General features: G+C 37.3%; 1 protein-coding gene across 1 annotated transcript in view; it reads right to left on the bottom strand.

Annotated features, from left to right (window-relative positions):
- The window catches only part of KCNN2 (potassium calcium-activated channel subfamily N member 2), a 161,249-nt gene that overhangs the window by 8,792 nt on the left and 136,109 nt on the right, over positions 1-16,348 (bottom strand). Inside the window, exons 6-7 of the mRNA XM_010590597.2 lie at positions 15,557-15,667; positions 1,350-1,477 (exon numbers count right to left, since the gene is read on the bottom strand). Of these exons, the coding sequence (XP_010588899.2) occupies positions 1,350-1,477; positions 15,557-15,667 (239 nt within the window). The remainder of the gene's footprint in view (positions 1-1,349; positions 1,478-15,556; positions 15,668-16,348) is intronic.

The following is a 16,348-nucleotide window of genomic DNA, read 5'->3' on the forward strand; positions in this document are numbered from 1 at the left end:
TGTGAAAAAGTATTTTAAAATTCTAGCTTTGTCTTTTCCTTACAAAGGAGAAAAAGCATAATTCTGTGGCTGCTCAAGTCACAGAGCTAAAGGGAAATGCTGTTGCTGTCTTAGGAAAGTGTGTTAGTGGCAGTAAGGAAAAGAGTGTGAGAGTGGCAGCGAAGGGAGGGCTGGCTACTCTATCATATGTGGAGAGCTTCCTACTATTTTAAATCTCAGAGATCATGGATTTTATTTTCATTAAAGAAGGTAACAATTGTCCTAGAAGTATTCATATGTCCACAATTACAGATGTATTCCACATTTCCAATGATACATATTTAGGCAGGGCGGTTGGATGGACAGAAAGGATAGAAGATGAATGTTTAATGATTTCCACAGGATCTTAGTGATACTATATTATATATGAATTACCTAAATAAGTAAAATAAAAATTCCAGCCTCAGCGCTTTCTTGTCTGTGTGCTAGTTCCGATTTGAGATGACACACTTTGTCATATACCTAAGATACCTGGTATTAACCCATCTTTCCATCATTACCCTGGTAGCTTACATGAAGAAATTCACTTTTCTGAGCCACAAATGTTAAAAGCAAGTCTGTGTAGCATCATAATTGACACCCACATGAATAATACTTACAGTAAGATGCTGCGAGCCTTGGGGGAAAGACCCTGTGCTTTCAAATTATCGTAAAAGCTTGCTAGATACAGATTTTTACTTTGGAAATCAATGATAGTTACATGGTGTAACAATTAAATGGCCTGATGAAATTAAACACACAGAATAATAATAAAAGAATGCAAGGTCTACAGTAACTATACCTGAGCATATAAGATCCTTTAAAATTCTTTAAAAAAAAAAAATTTAAATTCTTTAAAATTCTGATGAAAATCTAGTATCAATGTATGTATTAAATCAATTATACACACTATTTTTGTATAAAGGTGTCTAGCAATATGTTAAAAATCCAGATGGATCATATAATATTAATTTTTTCATTCAAGATTTTGCAGTAGATACAAACTAAACATCCTAGAGCAAACTATATGGATAAATAAGTTTAAGCAGTACAACTTGAACTGAAATGATTGTTTCTAAAGACAGAAATTGAGAAGACATGATTAAAATATCAAATGAGGATCCTACCAACAGTGATTTTTAATCATGTAAGGAACTGACAGCGTTTCTCAAGTTTTCACTTATGAAATTATTGAATTGCCAAATAACGTCTTCTGGGAACAGACATAAGAATGTTTTCTTCTTTCCTCCTTCATACAAGAATAATAATCAAGTACAAGAATCAAAAGCCAGGGATACAAAAGCAGGATGAAAATGGAAAATGGTACTTACTGATGAATAGCTTGCAAGAATTTTCGCTGATGTTTTCTTACTTTTGCATGATCGATCTTTTTTACTAGTTTTGTGTTTTTGTAAATTAGCCATGTTTCCCTGAGTACATTGGCAGCTGCGTTTTTCACCTGTTAAGAAAACAAATAAACAAAAAGCAGTGGATAAGTTCCACTGTAGTATCTCTGCAACTTTTCTGGGGGCCATAGTCTTTATCCCAACGATCGTGGTGAATTTGAACAGCAGTTCTTTTTCAGTAACTATTACTCAGAAAAAAATTTTTCTTCTTGAATCTATCCCTTTTTATAAGTGCTTGTTTCTCCATTGGAACAACATTTAAATGGAAATAGTAGGGAGATACGGATCTCTTTCTGTGATAAACTCTACCCCACTCCCATCAGGAGCCTTTTTTATATTCAACTACTTTTTTTTATCAAGAGGTGCTCATTCTTCCACCTGGTACTGCTGTTGTCCTCCATTGCCCTGGGGAAAGGCAAAATGCCAGCAGGACAAGGTTAATCTTATCCTTTGTAAGGTTGCTGAGCACTTCTGGCTGTGCACTATAGGAAAGGCATGTTTCCACTGCTGCATGTATCAGTAAGCCCAGTGCCTGTAGGCTCACAGAGGAATTCAGCAATTTGTATGCTTGTTAACACACTTTAACTGATAAAGAGTTTATGTTTTGTTGGAAATTTAAATACACTCTAACTGATAAAGAGTTTATGTTTTGTTGGAAATTTAAATACACTCCATTTCAAATGGTTGGGACAGATGTAAAGAATGCAAGCATTATAGTAACACTTTCAAGGCCCATTCCAGCTGATGTGAAGCAACAGTACTAGTGATATTCAATCACTTGCTTTCTTAAGTCTTCAAAAAATTCCGAGAGCAGGTAGAGGCCCAGCCAGGGACATACTTTGTCCTTTTCCTTGTGTGTACTACAGGGTGTGATGACCCCAAAGCTTTGGCTGATTGATTATTAATTAATTGATTATTCTAATGACTTGTTCCATACTTCACAAAGAGCCACGGACTGGTGTGGTGCTCAGTGACAGAACCTTTTAAGAAAGACAGTGGTGTGTGGAAGACAGAACAATGAACTGGTTGGTACTGGGAGCTGGGTTCTAAATTCTTGACTTAACTACTAATCATGACAGGCTGAGGAGACTAGCTAATCTTGTAGGATTTCACTTTCCTCTAACAAGAGGTGGTTAGGGAGGGTTATTATTCAAGTCCTTCTCAGCATTTAGATTTATAATAAAGAAGTCTTAGAATTACACTAAAATGATGGACTCAAGTATATATATTTTTTCACTATAGCAAAGAAAACATCAGGTTTGGTGGCTGATGGTAAATCATTTTTAATGCTGTTGAAGTTTTCTTTGAGTGAAACTGTACTGCTAGGAACCATTTTAAGCAAATGATTGGTCTCTTTGAAGTAAAATTGCTCTTAGGAGTGACTTTGGCTCATAATGTGCCTCCTTGGATATCCATTAGACTTCATGCAGGTGACCAGCCTCAAACCGGTAAAACTAAAAATCAAACCCATTGCCGTTGACTTGATTCCGACTCATAGAGACCCTATAGGACAGAGTAGAACTATCCCATTGGGTTTCCAAGGAGCGGCTGGTGGATTTGAACCGCCAACGATTTGGTTAGCAGCCTGAGCTCTTAACCGCTGCACCACCAGAGCTCCAGGCACCAGTAGTGCATATAAATAACAATTTCACCATACACAGTGAAGTTACATGGTGTTAGAGTTAGTTCTTGGCTTTTTCTTCAGGCCTGTGGCAACACCTTTCTCTTTCTCAGACAGCTGTAGGAGTCACCTGTCAGAGCCTTCTCCGTATGATCCTCCTGTTCTATTCAAAGGTCAAGGAATGGATGCAGTATAAGTGGCTGAAATGGGAGGGCCTTGCTTTTAAAGAGAGAGGAGTGGGAACTGACTGGCCAGCACTGTCTGGGGTTGACATAGGCCCTTCCCTGATAGACAGAAAAGGGCCTCTGGTTAATTGTGATCTCAACTATCTGAGCAAACTTTGATGCCTGACCATCAGTAAGGGATCTAGATGGATTGTTCCTCCCTGCTTTTACCAGCCCAAGGCACAGAGGAGGAGCCCAGAACCCAGGCTGGTGAAGAAGTTGGGAACTGGGCAAAAACTGATGGGATGGGGGCACAAGGAGGGTAGCAAGCAGTATAGAACATAGTAAATGATTTGGGTTTGGATTCACCATCTACAGGTAAAAAAACACCAAATTACTTTTAAGGTCCATATGTTTTTTTTCTTTTTTTTCTGCTTTAGGCGAAAATTTACAGAGCAAATTAGTTTCTCACTGAGTAGTTAATACACTAATTGTTTTGTGACATTGGTTGCCAACCCTGCTATGTGTCAAGACATTCCCCTTCTGCATCGCAGGTTCCCTGTTTCCATTCATTCAGCTTTTCTGTCCTCTCTTTGCATTTTGGCTGGTGTGCCCATTAGTCTTATATACATGATTGTTCCTCGCATGTGTCATTGTTGGTCCTATATTTCTGTCTAATTTTTGGCTGAAGGGTGAGCCTCAGGAATGACTTCAGTACTGAGTTAAAAGGGTATCCAGGGGCCATATCCTCAGGGTTTCTCCAGTTCGTCAGACTAACAAGCCTGATTTTTGTGTGTGTGTGTGTGTGTGTGAATTTGAATTTTATTCTACATTTTTCTCCCACTCTGTCCAGGATCTTCTATTGTAACCCTTGCCAGAGCAGTTGGTGGTGATAACTGGGTACCATCTAGCTGTTCTGAGCTCAGTCTGGTGGAGGTCATAGTAGTTGTGGTCTATTAGTCCTCTGGACTAATCTTTCCCTTGTGTCTATAGTTTTCTTCATTCTCCTTTGCTCCTGATAGGATGGGAACAGGGGATTATTTTAGATGGCCACTCACAAGCTTTTAAGACTCCAGACACTACTCACCAAAGTGGGAGGTAGAATATTTTCTTTATAAACTATGTTATGCCAGTTGAGCTAGATGTCCCCCAAGACCATGGTCCCCAGCCCTCAGCCCAGTAATTCAGTCCTTCAGGGAGTTTGGATGTGTCCATGAATCTTCCATGACCTTGCCCTGGTCAAGTTGTGCTGACTTCTCCGGTATTGGGTACTGTCTTTACCCTTCATCAAAGTTACCACTTACCTATTGTCTAGTGTTTTTCTATTCCCCACACCCCCATAACTATCAAAGATTGTTTCTTTTTGTGCGTAAACCTTTTCATGAGTTTTTATAATTGTGGTCTCATACAATATTTGCCCTTTTGTGATTGACTTATTTCACTCAGCATAATGCCCTCCAGATTCATCCATGTTGTGAGATGTTTCGCAGATTCATCATTGTTCTTTATCATTGCATAGTATTCCATTGTGTGTATGTACCATAGTTTGTTTATCCATTCATCTGTTGATGGGCACTTAGGTTGTCTCCATCTTCTTGCTATTGTGACTAATGCTGCAATGAACATGGATGAGCATGTGTCTATTTGTATGATGACTCTTATTTCTCTAGAATATATTCCTAGGAGTGGGACTGCAGGGTTGTATGGTATTTCTATTTCTAGCTTTTTAAGGAAGTGTCATATCTTTTTCCAAAATGGTTGTATCATTTTGTATTCCCACCAGCAGCACATAAGGGTTCAAATCTCCCCACGACCTCTCCAACATTTGTTATTTTCTGTTTTTTTGATTCTTGGCAGTAATGTTGGGGTGAGATGGTATCTCATTGTAGTTTTTAAGTGCATTTCTCTAATGGCTAGTGATAGCAAGTATTTCCTCATAGCTGTGAAGTGTCTGTTCATATCCTTTGCCTATTTTTTTAAACTGGATTATTTGTCTTTTTATTGTACAGGTGTTAGATTTTCCTATAGATTTGAGAGATTAGACCTTTGTTGGATATGTCATAGCCCCAAATTTTTTCCCAGTCTGTAGGTTCTCTCTTTACTCTTTTGGTGAAATCTTTTGATGAGCGTTAAGTGTTTAACTTTTAGAAGACTCCAGTTATCCAGCTTATCTTCTGGTGTTTGTGTTATGGTTTGTATCTTTTTTATGCCATGTATTAGGGCCCCTGGCATTGATCCTATTTTCTCTTCCATGATCTTTATAATTTTTGGTTTTATATTTAGGTCTTTGATTCATTTTGAATTAGTTTTTGTGTATGGTGTGGGGTATGGGTCCTGTTTCACTTTTTTGCAGATTGACATCCAGTCTTTCCAGCACCATTTGTTAAAAAGACTGTATTTTCCCCATTTAATAGACTTTGGGCCTTTGTCAAAGATCAGGTGGCCCTAGGCAGATGGATTTGCATCGGGCTTCTCGATTCTGCTCCACTGGTCAATATGTCTGTCATTGTACCAGTACCAGGCTGTTTTGACTACCGTAGCTGTATAGTAGATTCTGAGGTCAGGTAGTGTGAGGCCTCCTGCCTTGTTCTACTTCAATAAAGAAAAAAAGAAGAATGCTTTATTTATTTATCCATTTCCATGTAAGGTTAATGATTAGTTTTTCTATCTAGTTAAAGAGTGCTGTTGGTATTTGGATGGGAATTGCATTGTATTTGTAGATTGCTTTGGGTAGAATTGACATTTCCACAATGTTGAGTCTACCTATCCATGAGCATGGTATGTTTTTCTATTTATGTAGGTCTCTTTTTGGTTTCTTGCAGTAGTATTTTGTAGTTTTCTTTGTATAGGCTTTTTATGTCCTTGGTTAGGGATTTATTTGCGAGTATTTTATTTCATTAGAGCCTATTATAAATGGTATTGCTTTCCTGATTTCCTTTCCATGCTTCTCTATATTGGCGTATAGGAATCCAACTGATTTTTGTATGTTTTTCCTGTATTTGGCTACTCTGCTGCATCTTTCTATTAGTTCTAGTAGTTTTCTTGTAAAGTCTTTAGGGTTCTCTATATATAGTATCCTATCATCCATGAATAGGGATAGTTTTACTTCTTCTTTACGAATTTAGATGCCCTTTATTTCTTTTTCTTGCCTCATTGCTCTAGCTAGGACTTCAGCACAATGTTAAATAGAAGTGGTGATAAAGGGCATCCTTGTCTTGTTCCCATTCTCAGGTAGAATGTTTTCAGCCTCTCTCCATTGAGAATGATGTTGGATGTTGGTTTTGTATAAAAAAAAAAAAAAGATGCCATTTATTATGTTGAGGAAAATTTCCCTTCTATTCCTCTCTTTTCAAGAGTTTTTTTTTTTTTTAATCAGGAATGGGTGTTACTTATTGAATGCGTTTTCTGCATCGATTGAGATGATCATGTGATTTTTTTCTTTTGTTTTATTTATGTAGTCGATTACATTGATTAATTTTCTAGTGTTGAACCATTCTTGCATACCTGGTATGAATTCCACTTGGTTGTGGTGTATTTTTTCAACATGGTGATGAATTTGACGGGCTACAATTTTATTAAGAATTTTTGCATCTATATTCATAAAAGATATTGGTCTGAAATCTTTTGTGTGGTATCTTTCCCTGGTTTTGGTATCAGGGTTATGCTGGCTTCATAGAATGACTTTGGAAGTATCCCTTCCTTTTCTATGGTCTGAAATAATTTGAGTAGTACTAGTGTGAGCTCTTTGAATGTTTGGTAGAATTCTCCAGTGAAGCTGTCCAGGCCAGGTTTTTTTTGGGGGGGGAGTGGGGGGAGTTTATTACTTTTTCAATATCTTGTTATGTCTGTTCAGATTTTCTACCTCGGTTTGTGTTAGTTTAGGTAGGTAATGTGTTTCTAGAAATTTGTGCATTTCCTCTAGGTTTTCAAATTTGTGGGAGTACAGTTTTTCACAGTACTCATTAAGATTCTTTTTATTTCATTTGGATCAGTTGTAATGTCCCCCACTTCATTTCTTATTTGGGTTATTTGCTTCTTCTCCTGTTTTTCTTTTGTCAGTTTGGCCAGTGGTTTGTTGATTTTGTTGATCCTTTCAAAGAACCAACTTTTGGTTTTGTTGATTCTATTGTTTTACTGTTCTCTATTTCATTATTTCTGCCCTAATTGTTATTATTGCCATTCTTCTAGTGGCTGTGGGCTTCTTTTAAGTGTTCTCTTTCTATTTGGATTGTAGGGCTATGTTTTGATTTTGTCCCATTCCTCTTTTTTGATGTGTACACCTATTGCTATAAAGTGACATCTGAGCAGTGTCTTTGCTGGGTCCCAAAGGTTTTGGTATGATGTGTTTTCATTTTCATTCAAATCTAGAAATTTTTTTATTTCATCTCTTATTTCTTCTATTACCCAGTGGTTTTCAAGCAGGGTGTTATTCAGTTTCTACGTATTTGATTTTTTTTTTTTTCCTTGCTCTTCCTGTGATTAATTTCTACTTTTATGGCATTGTGATCAGAGAAAATGCTTTGTATTGTCTCAGTGTTTTGGATTTTGTTGAGGGTTGCTTTGTGACCTATGATGTGGTCTATCCTGGAGAATGTTCATGTGCATTGGAGAAGAATGTATATTTCGCTGCTGTTCAGTGGAGTATTCTATATATGTCTATGAGGTCAAGATGGTTGATTGTGGCCTTTTGATCTTCTGTATCTTTGCTGAGTTTCTTTCTAGATGTTCTGTCCTTTACCAAGGGGGCTGTGTTGAAGTCTCCTATTATTGTGGAACAATTTCTTTTTTCAGTACTTTCAGTTTATGTGTTTTGGAGCCTTGTCATTGGGTGCTCAGATATCTATTATGTTTATCTCGTCATGGTGGATTGTCCCTTTAACCATTATATAATGTCCTTTGTCTTTTATGGTAGATTTTGCCCTAAAGTCCTTTTCATCTGAGATTAGTATTGCCACTTCTACTCTTTTTTGATTGCTGTTTGATATTTTTTTTTTCCATCCTTTGATTTTTGATATATTTATGTCATTGTGTCTAAGGTGTGTCTCTTATAGACACCATATTGATGAGTCATTTTTATTTTTTTTAATCCATTCTGTCACTCTCTGTCTCTTTACAGGTGCATTTAAGCCATTCACATTCAGTGTGATTATCAGTAGATTTGAGTTTATTGCATCATTTTGTAGTGCTTTTTTTTCTGTGGTAGTGACATTTTCTTTGTTCCTCTTACTCTCCTGTGCTGAGTTCCTTTTGTTGGTGGAATTTCTTTTCATTTATTTCATGTTTGCTGAGACTATTTTTCTTCTTCAGTTTGATGAATAGGTTTGTTAACTTTCTTTGTGATTATCTTAAAATTTACCCTTCCTAAGTTTGAACCAGTCTTTTATAACTTGACATTGCCTTGACTTCCTCTCCATTTGAAAGTTCTATACCTATACTGTGTATTACCCCTTTTATTGTTCTGATGTTGTTATCATTTACAGATTGATATCTCTAGTTCCCTGTTTTGAATTCTTTAGTTTTGTTTTATCTCTGAGAGTTCATTACCTAGGTTGGTTGGTATTTCGCCGATACTGACCTGTGTCCTAGATTGAAGTTATTGTGTGATGTTATTGGTTCTCTAACCGAAAGACTCCCTTTAATAATTCTTGCAAGTTTGGTTTGGTTTTAACACACTCCTTCAATTTCTGTGTATGTGGAAGTGTCCTAATTTTGCCATCATATTTGACAGAGAGTTTTGCAGATTATTCTTGGTTGGCAATTTTTTTCTTTCAAGGTTTTATATATATCATCCCACTGGCTTCTTGCCTGCCTGGTTTCTGCCAAGTAAATCAGAGCTTAGTCTTATTATTTCCTCTTTGTACGTGACTTTTTGTTTTTCTCAAGCTGCTCTCAGGAGTCTTTCTTTGGCTTTAGCAAGCGTGATTATGATATGTCTTGGTGACTTTCTTTCGAGGGATATCCTATATGGGTTTCGATAAGCTTCTTGGATGGTCATCTTTTCATCTTTCATGATATTAGGGAAGTTTTCTGTCAGCAAATATTCAGTGATCCTCTCTGTATTTTCCATTTTACCTTCCTGTTCTGGAACTCTGATCACACACAAATTTTTGCTCTTGATTATATCCCACATTGTTCTCAGGTTTTCTTTTCTCTGATTTTTCCTCAAACAATGTGGCATCTGTGGATTTGTCTTCAGTTTCACTTATTGTCTTCCCTTGTTTCAAATTTGCTCCTAAAACCTTCTATTTATTTCCATTGTCCATTTCTGAAACTTTGTTGTTTATCTTTTGGATTTCTAATAGCTGTTCTTGAATGATTTCTAATTGTTTATCTTGATGTTTTGTTCTTGTTTTATTTTCCTAAAGTCTTCTATTTGTCTGTGTTTTCCTTGATTTTGTCTGCATTTTACTTGCTCTTTTCCTAATTTCTTAGACAGCCTTGAATATTAGACTTTTGAGTTCCTTATTAGGTAGTTCCAGTGACTTTTCTTCTGCTGGAAGGTCAACTGATAGTTTATCCTGGTCACTTACCACAGCCATCTTGTCCTGTTTTTTTTTATTTAACATTTTGATATTGTCTTCTATTTTCAAGACATTCAGGTATTTTCTTTCTTTCTTTTTTTATTGTGCTTTAGATGACAGTTTACAGAGAAAAGTACTTTCTCATTACACAATTAATACACATTGCTTTGTGACATTGCTGCCAACTCCACAATGTGTCAACACTCTCCCCTTCTTGACCTTATGTTCCCCATTACCAGGATTCCTGTCCCCTCCTGCTTTCTCATCCTTTTCTCTGGGCTGGTGTGCCCATTTAGTCTTGTTTTATGGGCCTGTCTAGTCTTTGGCTGAAAGGTGAACCTCAGGAGTGACTTCAGTACTGAGGTAAAAAGGTGTCTGGGGCCATACTCTCTGGGAGGTATTATTTTCTTTAGTTATGATTGTAGGTTTGTTTCATCCTGCTTTTTTGTTTTGTTTGCTTATGTCTGTGTGGGTTGGCTAGGTGTGTTTTGTTGCTTGCTCGTCCGTGGACGTGATAGTTCTCACCACTTTGTCCAAGTGTGCAGGGTAGGTCTGGCGGGGGAGGGGTGGAGATAGGTTATTTGCAGCATGAACCGGGTTGTAGTGGGCCATGGCAGTTGGTGGGAAGGGGCTGGGGGGTCCAGGCCTGTGGTCTGGGCCAGTTTTCCTTGCAGATGTGGCTGGCAGGGTGGAGGAGAGAGGCAGGAGGTTGGGGCGAAGGAAGGGGCAGAGGGAGCTAGATGGAGGAGGGGAATAGGGTGGCGTTGGTAGTTAGGGTTGCTGGGATGGGGCAGTTATAGCCTCGGTTCACCAGAGGGGTGGGGGTTGTAGGAGCATGTGCCTGTGGTTACAGGGTGAGAGAGTCTGGGCTTCTTTTTCAGTTTCAGCCAGCAAACGTGGTCTTACTTAGCCCTGGGTATATCCGTGCTGTACCTCTATCTCCTATTGGGAATTCTGTGAAGATGGCTTTCTACATGCTGCGCTGTTGGTTTCATTCCAATGTGGTCATGCTGAGTCATGCTATTTGGCCAAGAATCTCCACTCTGTATCTCTATTCCTTCCCCATTTTCTATGTTTCTTCTTCTCCTCAGTGACTCCTGATCTAATATTTTACCCTTCATTTAAGGTTCAGAGTTTCAGGATTGATATCTGTATCACTTGGTTTTTCAGGTCTTTGTTGCAGCAGGTAGGATGGCTTAGTGCACTTGACTAGTCTGCTGTTTTGGCTCCGCCCTCTAAAGTCTGTAAGCTTTTAAAAAAGAGATTCACTGCTTATCTTGATGCATTTTAAATGATCCCTTCTCTTTGGGACGATGGAGGTTTGGTTGAGGGGCGTAGGGAACCTCAATTTCAGAGTTCAATGGGGCAGGCGATGCCCTTGAGGCCTTAAGTTTTGGGATTTGTATTTACTGAATACTCATTTTAGCTGATAGGCTGAATGAATTCTTCATCTAAAAATGAAATTCCTGTAGCTGTTTTTAAACATGTGCATTTACTTCGAAACATCCTCTAACTCCTTAGTAGATTTTCAACTACAGTAGTAAAGATTTTAAAGCATCTTTAAGTGCTACTTTTCAAAATGGCAGCCACCAAAAAATACATCCCAGAAGAATAAACAACCCACCCTCTGCCTATTACTCAGATGTGTTTTTAACAGGACATTTTTCTTCCCTCTTAGAGTTGAAAGGGGACAGACAGAGGCCAGGACCAAAGTACCTCAGTGTTGTACAGGTTTGAATTGATGGGGAAGGTGTATGAAAATGATATGCAAACTTATAGGAAAAAATGGGAACAGGGAAGCAGTTCTATGCATCAGTGATCATTTAGATCATTTAGATCTCTGTTTTTTCAATTAAGAACCCTTCATACAATCATCTAATAATATATCTCTCAAGACCCCCTTAGTCCCCTTTCCAGGGCTTTTACAAACTCTTAGAGGGCAAGGGTCATGTCACTAATCTTTGCGTTTCTCTAGCTGAGTGCTTTGGGCATAGCTGGTACTAAATAAATACCTATGTAGTTAAATTGAGCACCATCGTATGTATGACTGGCATCATAAAACTTCTCCTTATTATGAACCACAGATACATATCTATCAATCAAATATAATTTATAATTATAATTCCTAATAATAAGAGTGTTCAGGTTTAGAGGAGACCTGGGTTCTAAGTGGGTTAGTCCATTTCCACCTATGAATTCAACAAATGTACCGATTCTCTACCACACGCTAGATCCTGTGATAGGTGGTAGGAGGTGGAATCACAGATATACCTCAGAAATTTAGTACCTGCAATAATTCTAGAGCCAATTAACAGACCAAAATCACTCTGAAATATAATTTATTTCTTAATCCTCAAAAAATAAGGCAAGTGGAGGGACAATTCATTGCTAACAGGACCCCCCTTTCACGTACATTGGAAAATAAAAATGTTTGCTCTACCCCATGAATGCTTAACTATAATTAAAATATTTTAGCAGAAAAAATTTAAAAGGCATATTAATAAAGAGGAAATTTAATAATTTGAGAAAATGAAGGCCCTAAAGGAAATCTATTAAAAGTAGCAGTACTTACCCAGATGCCTTAAAACTACTTTCATGGTGTAAAGGCCATGAAATGTTATATTGCTGAAGCCATAGGAAGTATGGTAAGATATATTGTTAAGTATAACAGTACTTTATAAACCACTACAACTGTTAAAACTAGCCTTTAACTGAAAATTTGCTTTATTCAAACGTAGATGATATAGGTAACTAGGGCATTGTCTAAAAGGCTTCTTTCTTTATACTCTTTCTATAACTACTTTGATTCTTCTTTTTCAACTTATATTTCTTTGTTTTTCTTCCTGCTGCCTCTCCCTTCAGAGACTTTTTAGTGGAGTACTTCTAATCTCTGACTAAAGAACCAGGACAATTTCTTGCCTCCAGTTCTGATAACTAAGGTAAAATCTTGCCACATATGCTCTGTGGTGACAGCTGGACATGGACAATGCTACTAAGCCTGTGGAACAGGGCAATGCCAAGTGGTCCCTTTTTTGTTTTAATCCACTGGGGTGTGTAGCCAAGGACCATGGAAAAGGTACACAGAGTAAGTCCCCCAAAATTTCTGTTCACTTGTTAAAATACACGCAGGAAACACAATTATATAACCATATAATAATGTTCTTATTGAGAATTCTTAACAGCATTGGAAACACCCACAGTGGACATTAATATGTATAATTATCCTTCATGGTACATCTAGTTACTTAAATTTATGTCTGCGTTCTCAGAATTGCTTATTTTTAAGTTTCTTTCCAAAATGAGAATATTCTGAGGGCCAAACTCCAAGTTTTCCTCTTGGTTCTGACCTGAATGAAAAGTATGATAAACTGCAAATTTATGAAATAGCTGGTCCTATCTTGCTAAGCCAGGTGACAAATTATTGGTATTATGCTTTCATTTTGAAATTATTAATCTGGGTACAAATAGTCACTGGCCTTTTTTGAATTGCAGATTGCCAGGTAAACTTTTAGAATTACACAGAACAATCTCTCTTAATATTATTTTCAAATATACTATTTTTTTAGTTAACATGGCCATACATATATAGTATGTATATATATACGTATGTCCCTGGGTGGTGCCAATAGTTAAACACTCATCTGCTAACCAAAAAGTTGGCAGTTCAAGTCCATCCAGAAGTGCCTTGGAAAAAAGCCTTGGCAATCTACTTCCAAAAAATCAGCTGCTGAGAGCTGATACATACATATAGCATAAGATACACATTTATTAAATGAATATAATTTATCAATGAAAATTGGAATAAATTTTCTAGAGTCAAAATCTGTTAAGAGGAATCATCCTAGTCTAGTCTTTGTGGCAGTCTGCTTCTGTAAAAATTACAGCCTTGGAAAGCCTATGGGGTCGCTATGAGTTAGAATCAACTCAGTGGTAACAGGTTTTGTTTTTTATCTTCTCTACTAAAACATCAAAACCCTTGGGGAATAACAAACTAAACTAAAACTGTGGTTCTCAACTGGGAGATTTGTCCATTCAGGGGATATCTGGCAATGTCTGGAGACATTTTTGGTTGCTCTAAGTTGGGGGGAGCTCTAGCATCTAGTGGGTAGAGGTCAGATGCTGCTAAACATCCTACAATGCACAGGACAGCCCCGCTACAATGCACAGGACAGCCCTGCAACAGAATTATGCAGTTTGAAAGATCAATAGTGCTGCAGTTGAAAAACCCTGAACTAAAGTAACTAAACTATGAAATCAACCTGGATCTTTTCCTGAACGAAAATGGGTGACTCACAAAAATCTTCATCATAGGCATATACAGCAAGGTGATACTGTAGATATTGTAACTGAAGTCCTTGTCTTTTCAATAATTTGGATATAGAATATCAATAATCTAAAGTAAAATTTAAAGAAATTACATACATCCTTCTTAGGATAAAACTAAAAACCCTGCTTATGAAACATGAGAGTATCTGCCCAAACATGCTAACTTGGCTTTCTTATTTGCGGCTCAATCATAATTTTTTACTGTTGAGAAGATTTACATGCAAACATGTGGGCTATATGGTATTTTAAGGTATTTTTTGGGGGGCGGGGGCTAGTATTTTAGGGCATTAACTTTATTCCTGAGAAAACAAACAGATAATCTTACTGACAAAAGTATTTTGATTATACAAGGGAAGTGTTGTTGTGATATGGTAAAGCTGGTGACTCAGACACAAACTGGCAGTACAGAACTCCAAAGGACATAACTGCCAATGAACAGAACAACAGTGTTTAGGAGTTAAGACTCAGAAAGCATCAGCAAGGGGATTGCAATTAATGTTTTCATTTCTATTGAAATGACTACTAGGAAGTTATACAAGATTACTTCTATACACACAACCAAAATCAAGAGTAAGTAGAAACACTGAAAATTAGAACTTTACTTGAAATTTCTATTGATTCTTTTATGGGTGAAGTTACCAAATGACATTGTGTTCTGTTATTTCAGTGACAGCCTGATTGGATTCCACTTTGGTGAGTGGTTAAATCGCAAGATGACGGTGTTATAATTTTTAGTTATTTTTGACCTTAGAATTTTAGAAACTCTGGTGACCATTAAGAGAGGCTAAAAATTTAGTCTAATAGAAATCTTTTTCCTCCTACTTGGCTTTCTACCTTGATATAATGACTTTGAGCAAGTGAGCTAACCTCTTGGTTTCCACATTTGTAAAATGGGCATAAAAACAGCATGTCCCTCATAAAGCTGTGAGGATAAAATAAGTTTATACATACGGTGTGCTTGGAGTGGGGCCTGGGGCCCAGCTTTTTTTGGACATCGATATCTCACCCAGATGCTATACCACTTGACATTCTCTCTGATGACATTTAAATTATGGACAGGGCCTGTCTCTGTCACTACCTTTGGTTCCTAAAGGTTAGTGGTTGTTTTTTATTCATCTCTGCAACCACAGTCTCTAGACTGGCTTATAATATTTGTGGAATCACCTTCTCATAACACTCCTATATTATACTGGCAGTGTGCTCCTTCCTACGCAATCCAATATTGGCTGCTTTTTGTATACGCCGCACTTAAATGTTAAGTAGCCTATTTACTTAGATTTATGTGGCTTATTTTTATCCTTGAGAAAATACCACAGTTGTCCAATTATTTCCTAACCTGACCTAAAATTAGGACTGGCCTATTATCAAAATGTAAAAAATAGAATTGTTTCTAAGAATGCCTCAATTTTCAAGCATGTCATTTCCAATTCAGATGTCAAAAACTATATTGTCCACCATTAAAAAAATATTTCTTTTGAAGATACATGGGTGGTAACTTACTCTTTTAGTCAGCTGAGTATCCATCATGAAATTGTGCACGTGTTTTTCTGCTTTGGTAAGTTCTAGCTTTCTCGCCACTACAGCTACCACCAGGGCTGTGCAACCAGCACCCTGAAAACAAGGAGAAAAAAGAACCCCTAGGAGTTATTACTTTCTAATGAAATTTAAAAGTATGTTTTGTGTTAAATGTATAAGCTTTTTGAGATAAAAGCTCTGTAATATTCAGTGTCTCCAATAAATACTGCAGAAAACACATGGTCAACAAACACAAGTAATAGGCCTTTAGATTGTGGTTGAGAAAAGTTCACATATCTTAAGTACTAAAGCATAATATTTAAGTAAAACACATTTCTATCACAAATAAATGGCCAAAAAGTAACTTTCTGCATGGTCAGAAACTTTTTAAAAAGTAGAGCAACGAGTTATATGCTACAAGTATAATGGGAACAAATAAGAATAAATTAGCATAACTGCATGGCATAAAGATAAGTATTTTTGGGGAAAGAATATTCCATAATCTTCTCTCAAGATGAGACCAGCAGGCCTTGAGCCAATCAACTGCAATGTACCAGGAGAAAATGGGGCTAATTAACTCAGCATACTCACAACTTCAGAGTTTTCCACGTATGTAATGGAAGGAATCACAGGAAGATCGTAGTGACCTAGACAGCAGGGTATATGAAGTACTAAAGGTAAGGGATAAGCCATCCTACTATTCTAGAGGTATACCAGCACTAAGAGATGCTTGGGCCGCCTTTATTTTGAAGAAAGCAACAACAGTCCTTTGGGTAT

Source organism: Loxodonta africana, chromosome 2 (genome assembly GCF_030014295.1).
Source record: "Loxodonta africana isolate mLoxAfr1 chromosome 2, mLoxAfr1.hap2, whole genome shotgun sequence".
NCBI lineage: Eukaryota > Metazoa > Chordata > Mammalia > Proboscidea > Elephantidae > Loxodonta > Loxodonta africana.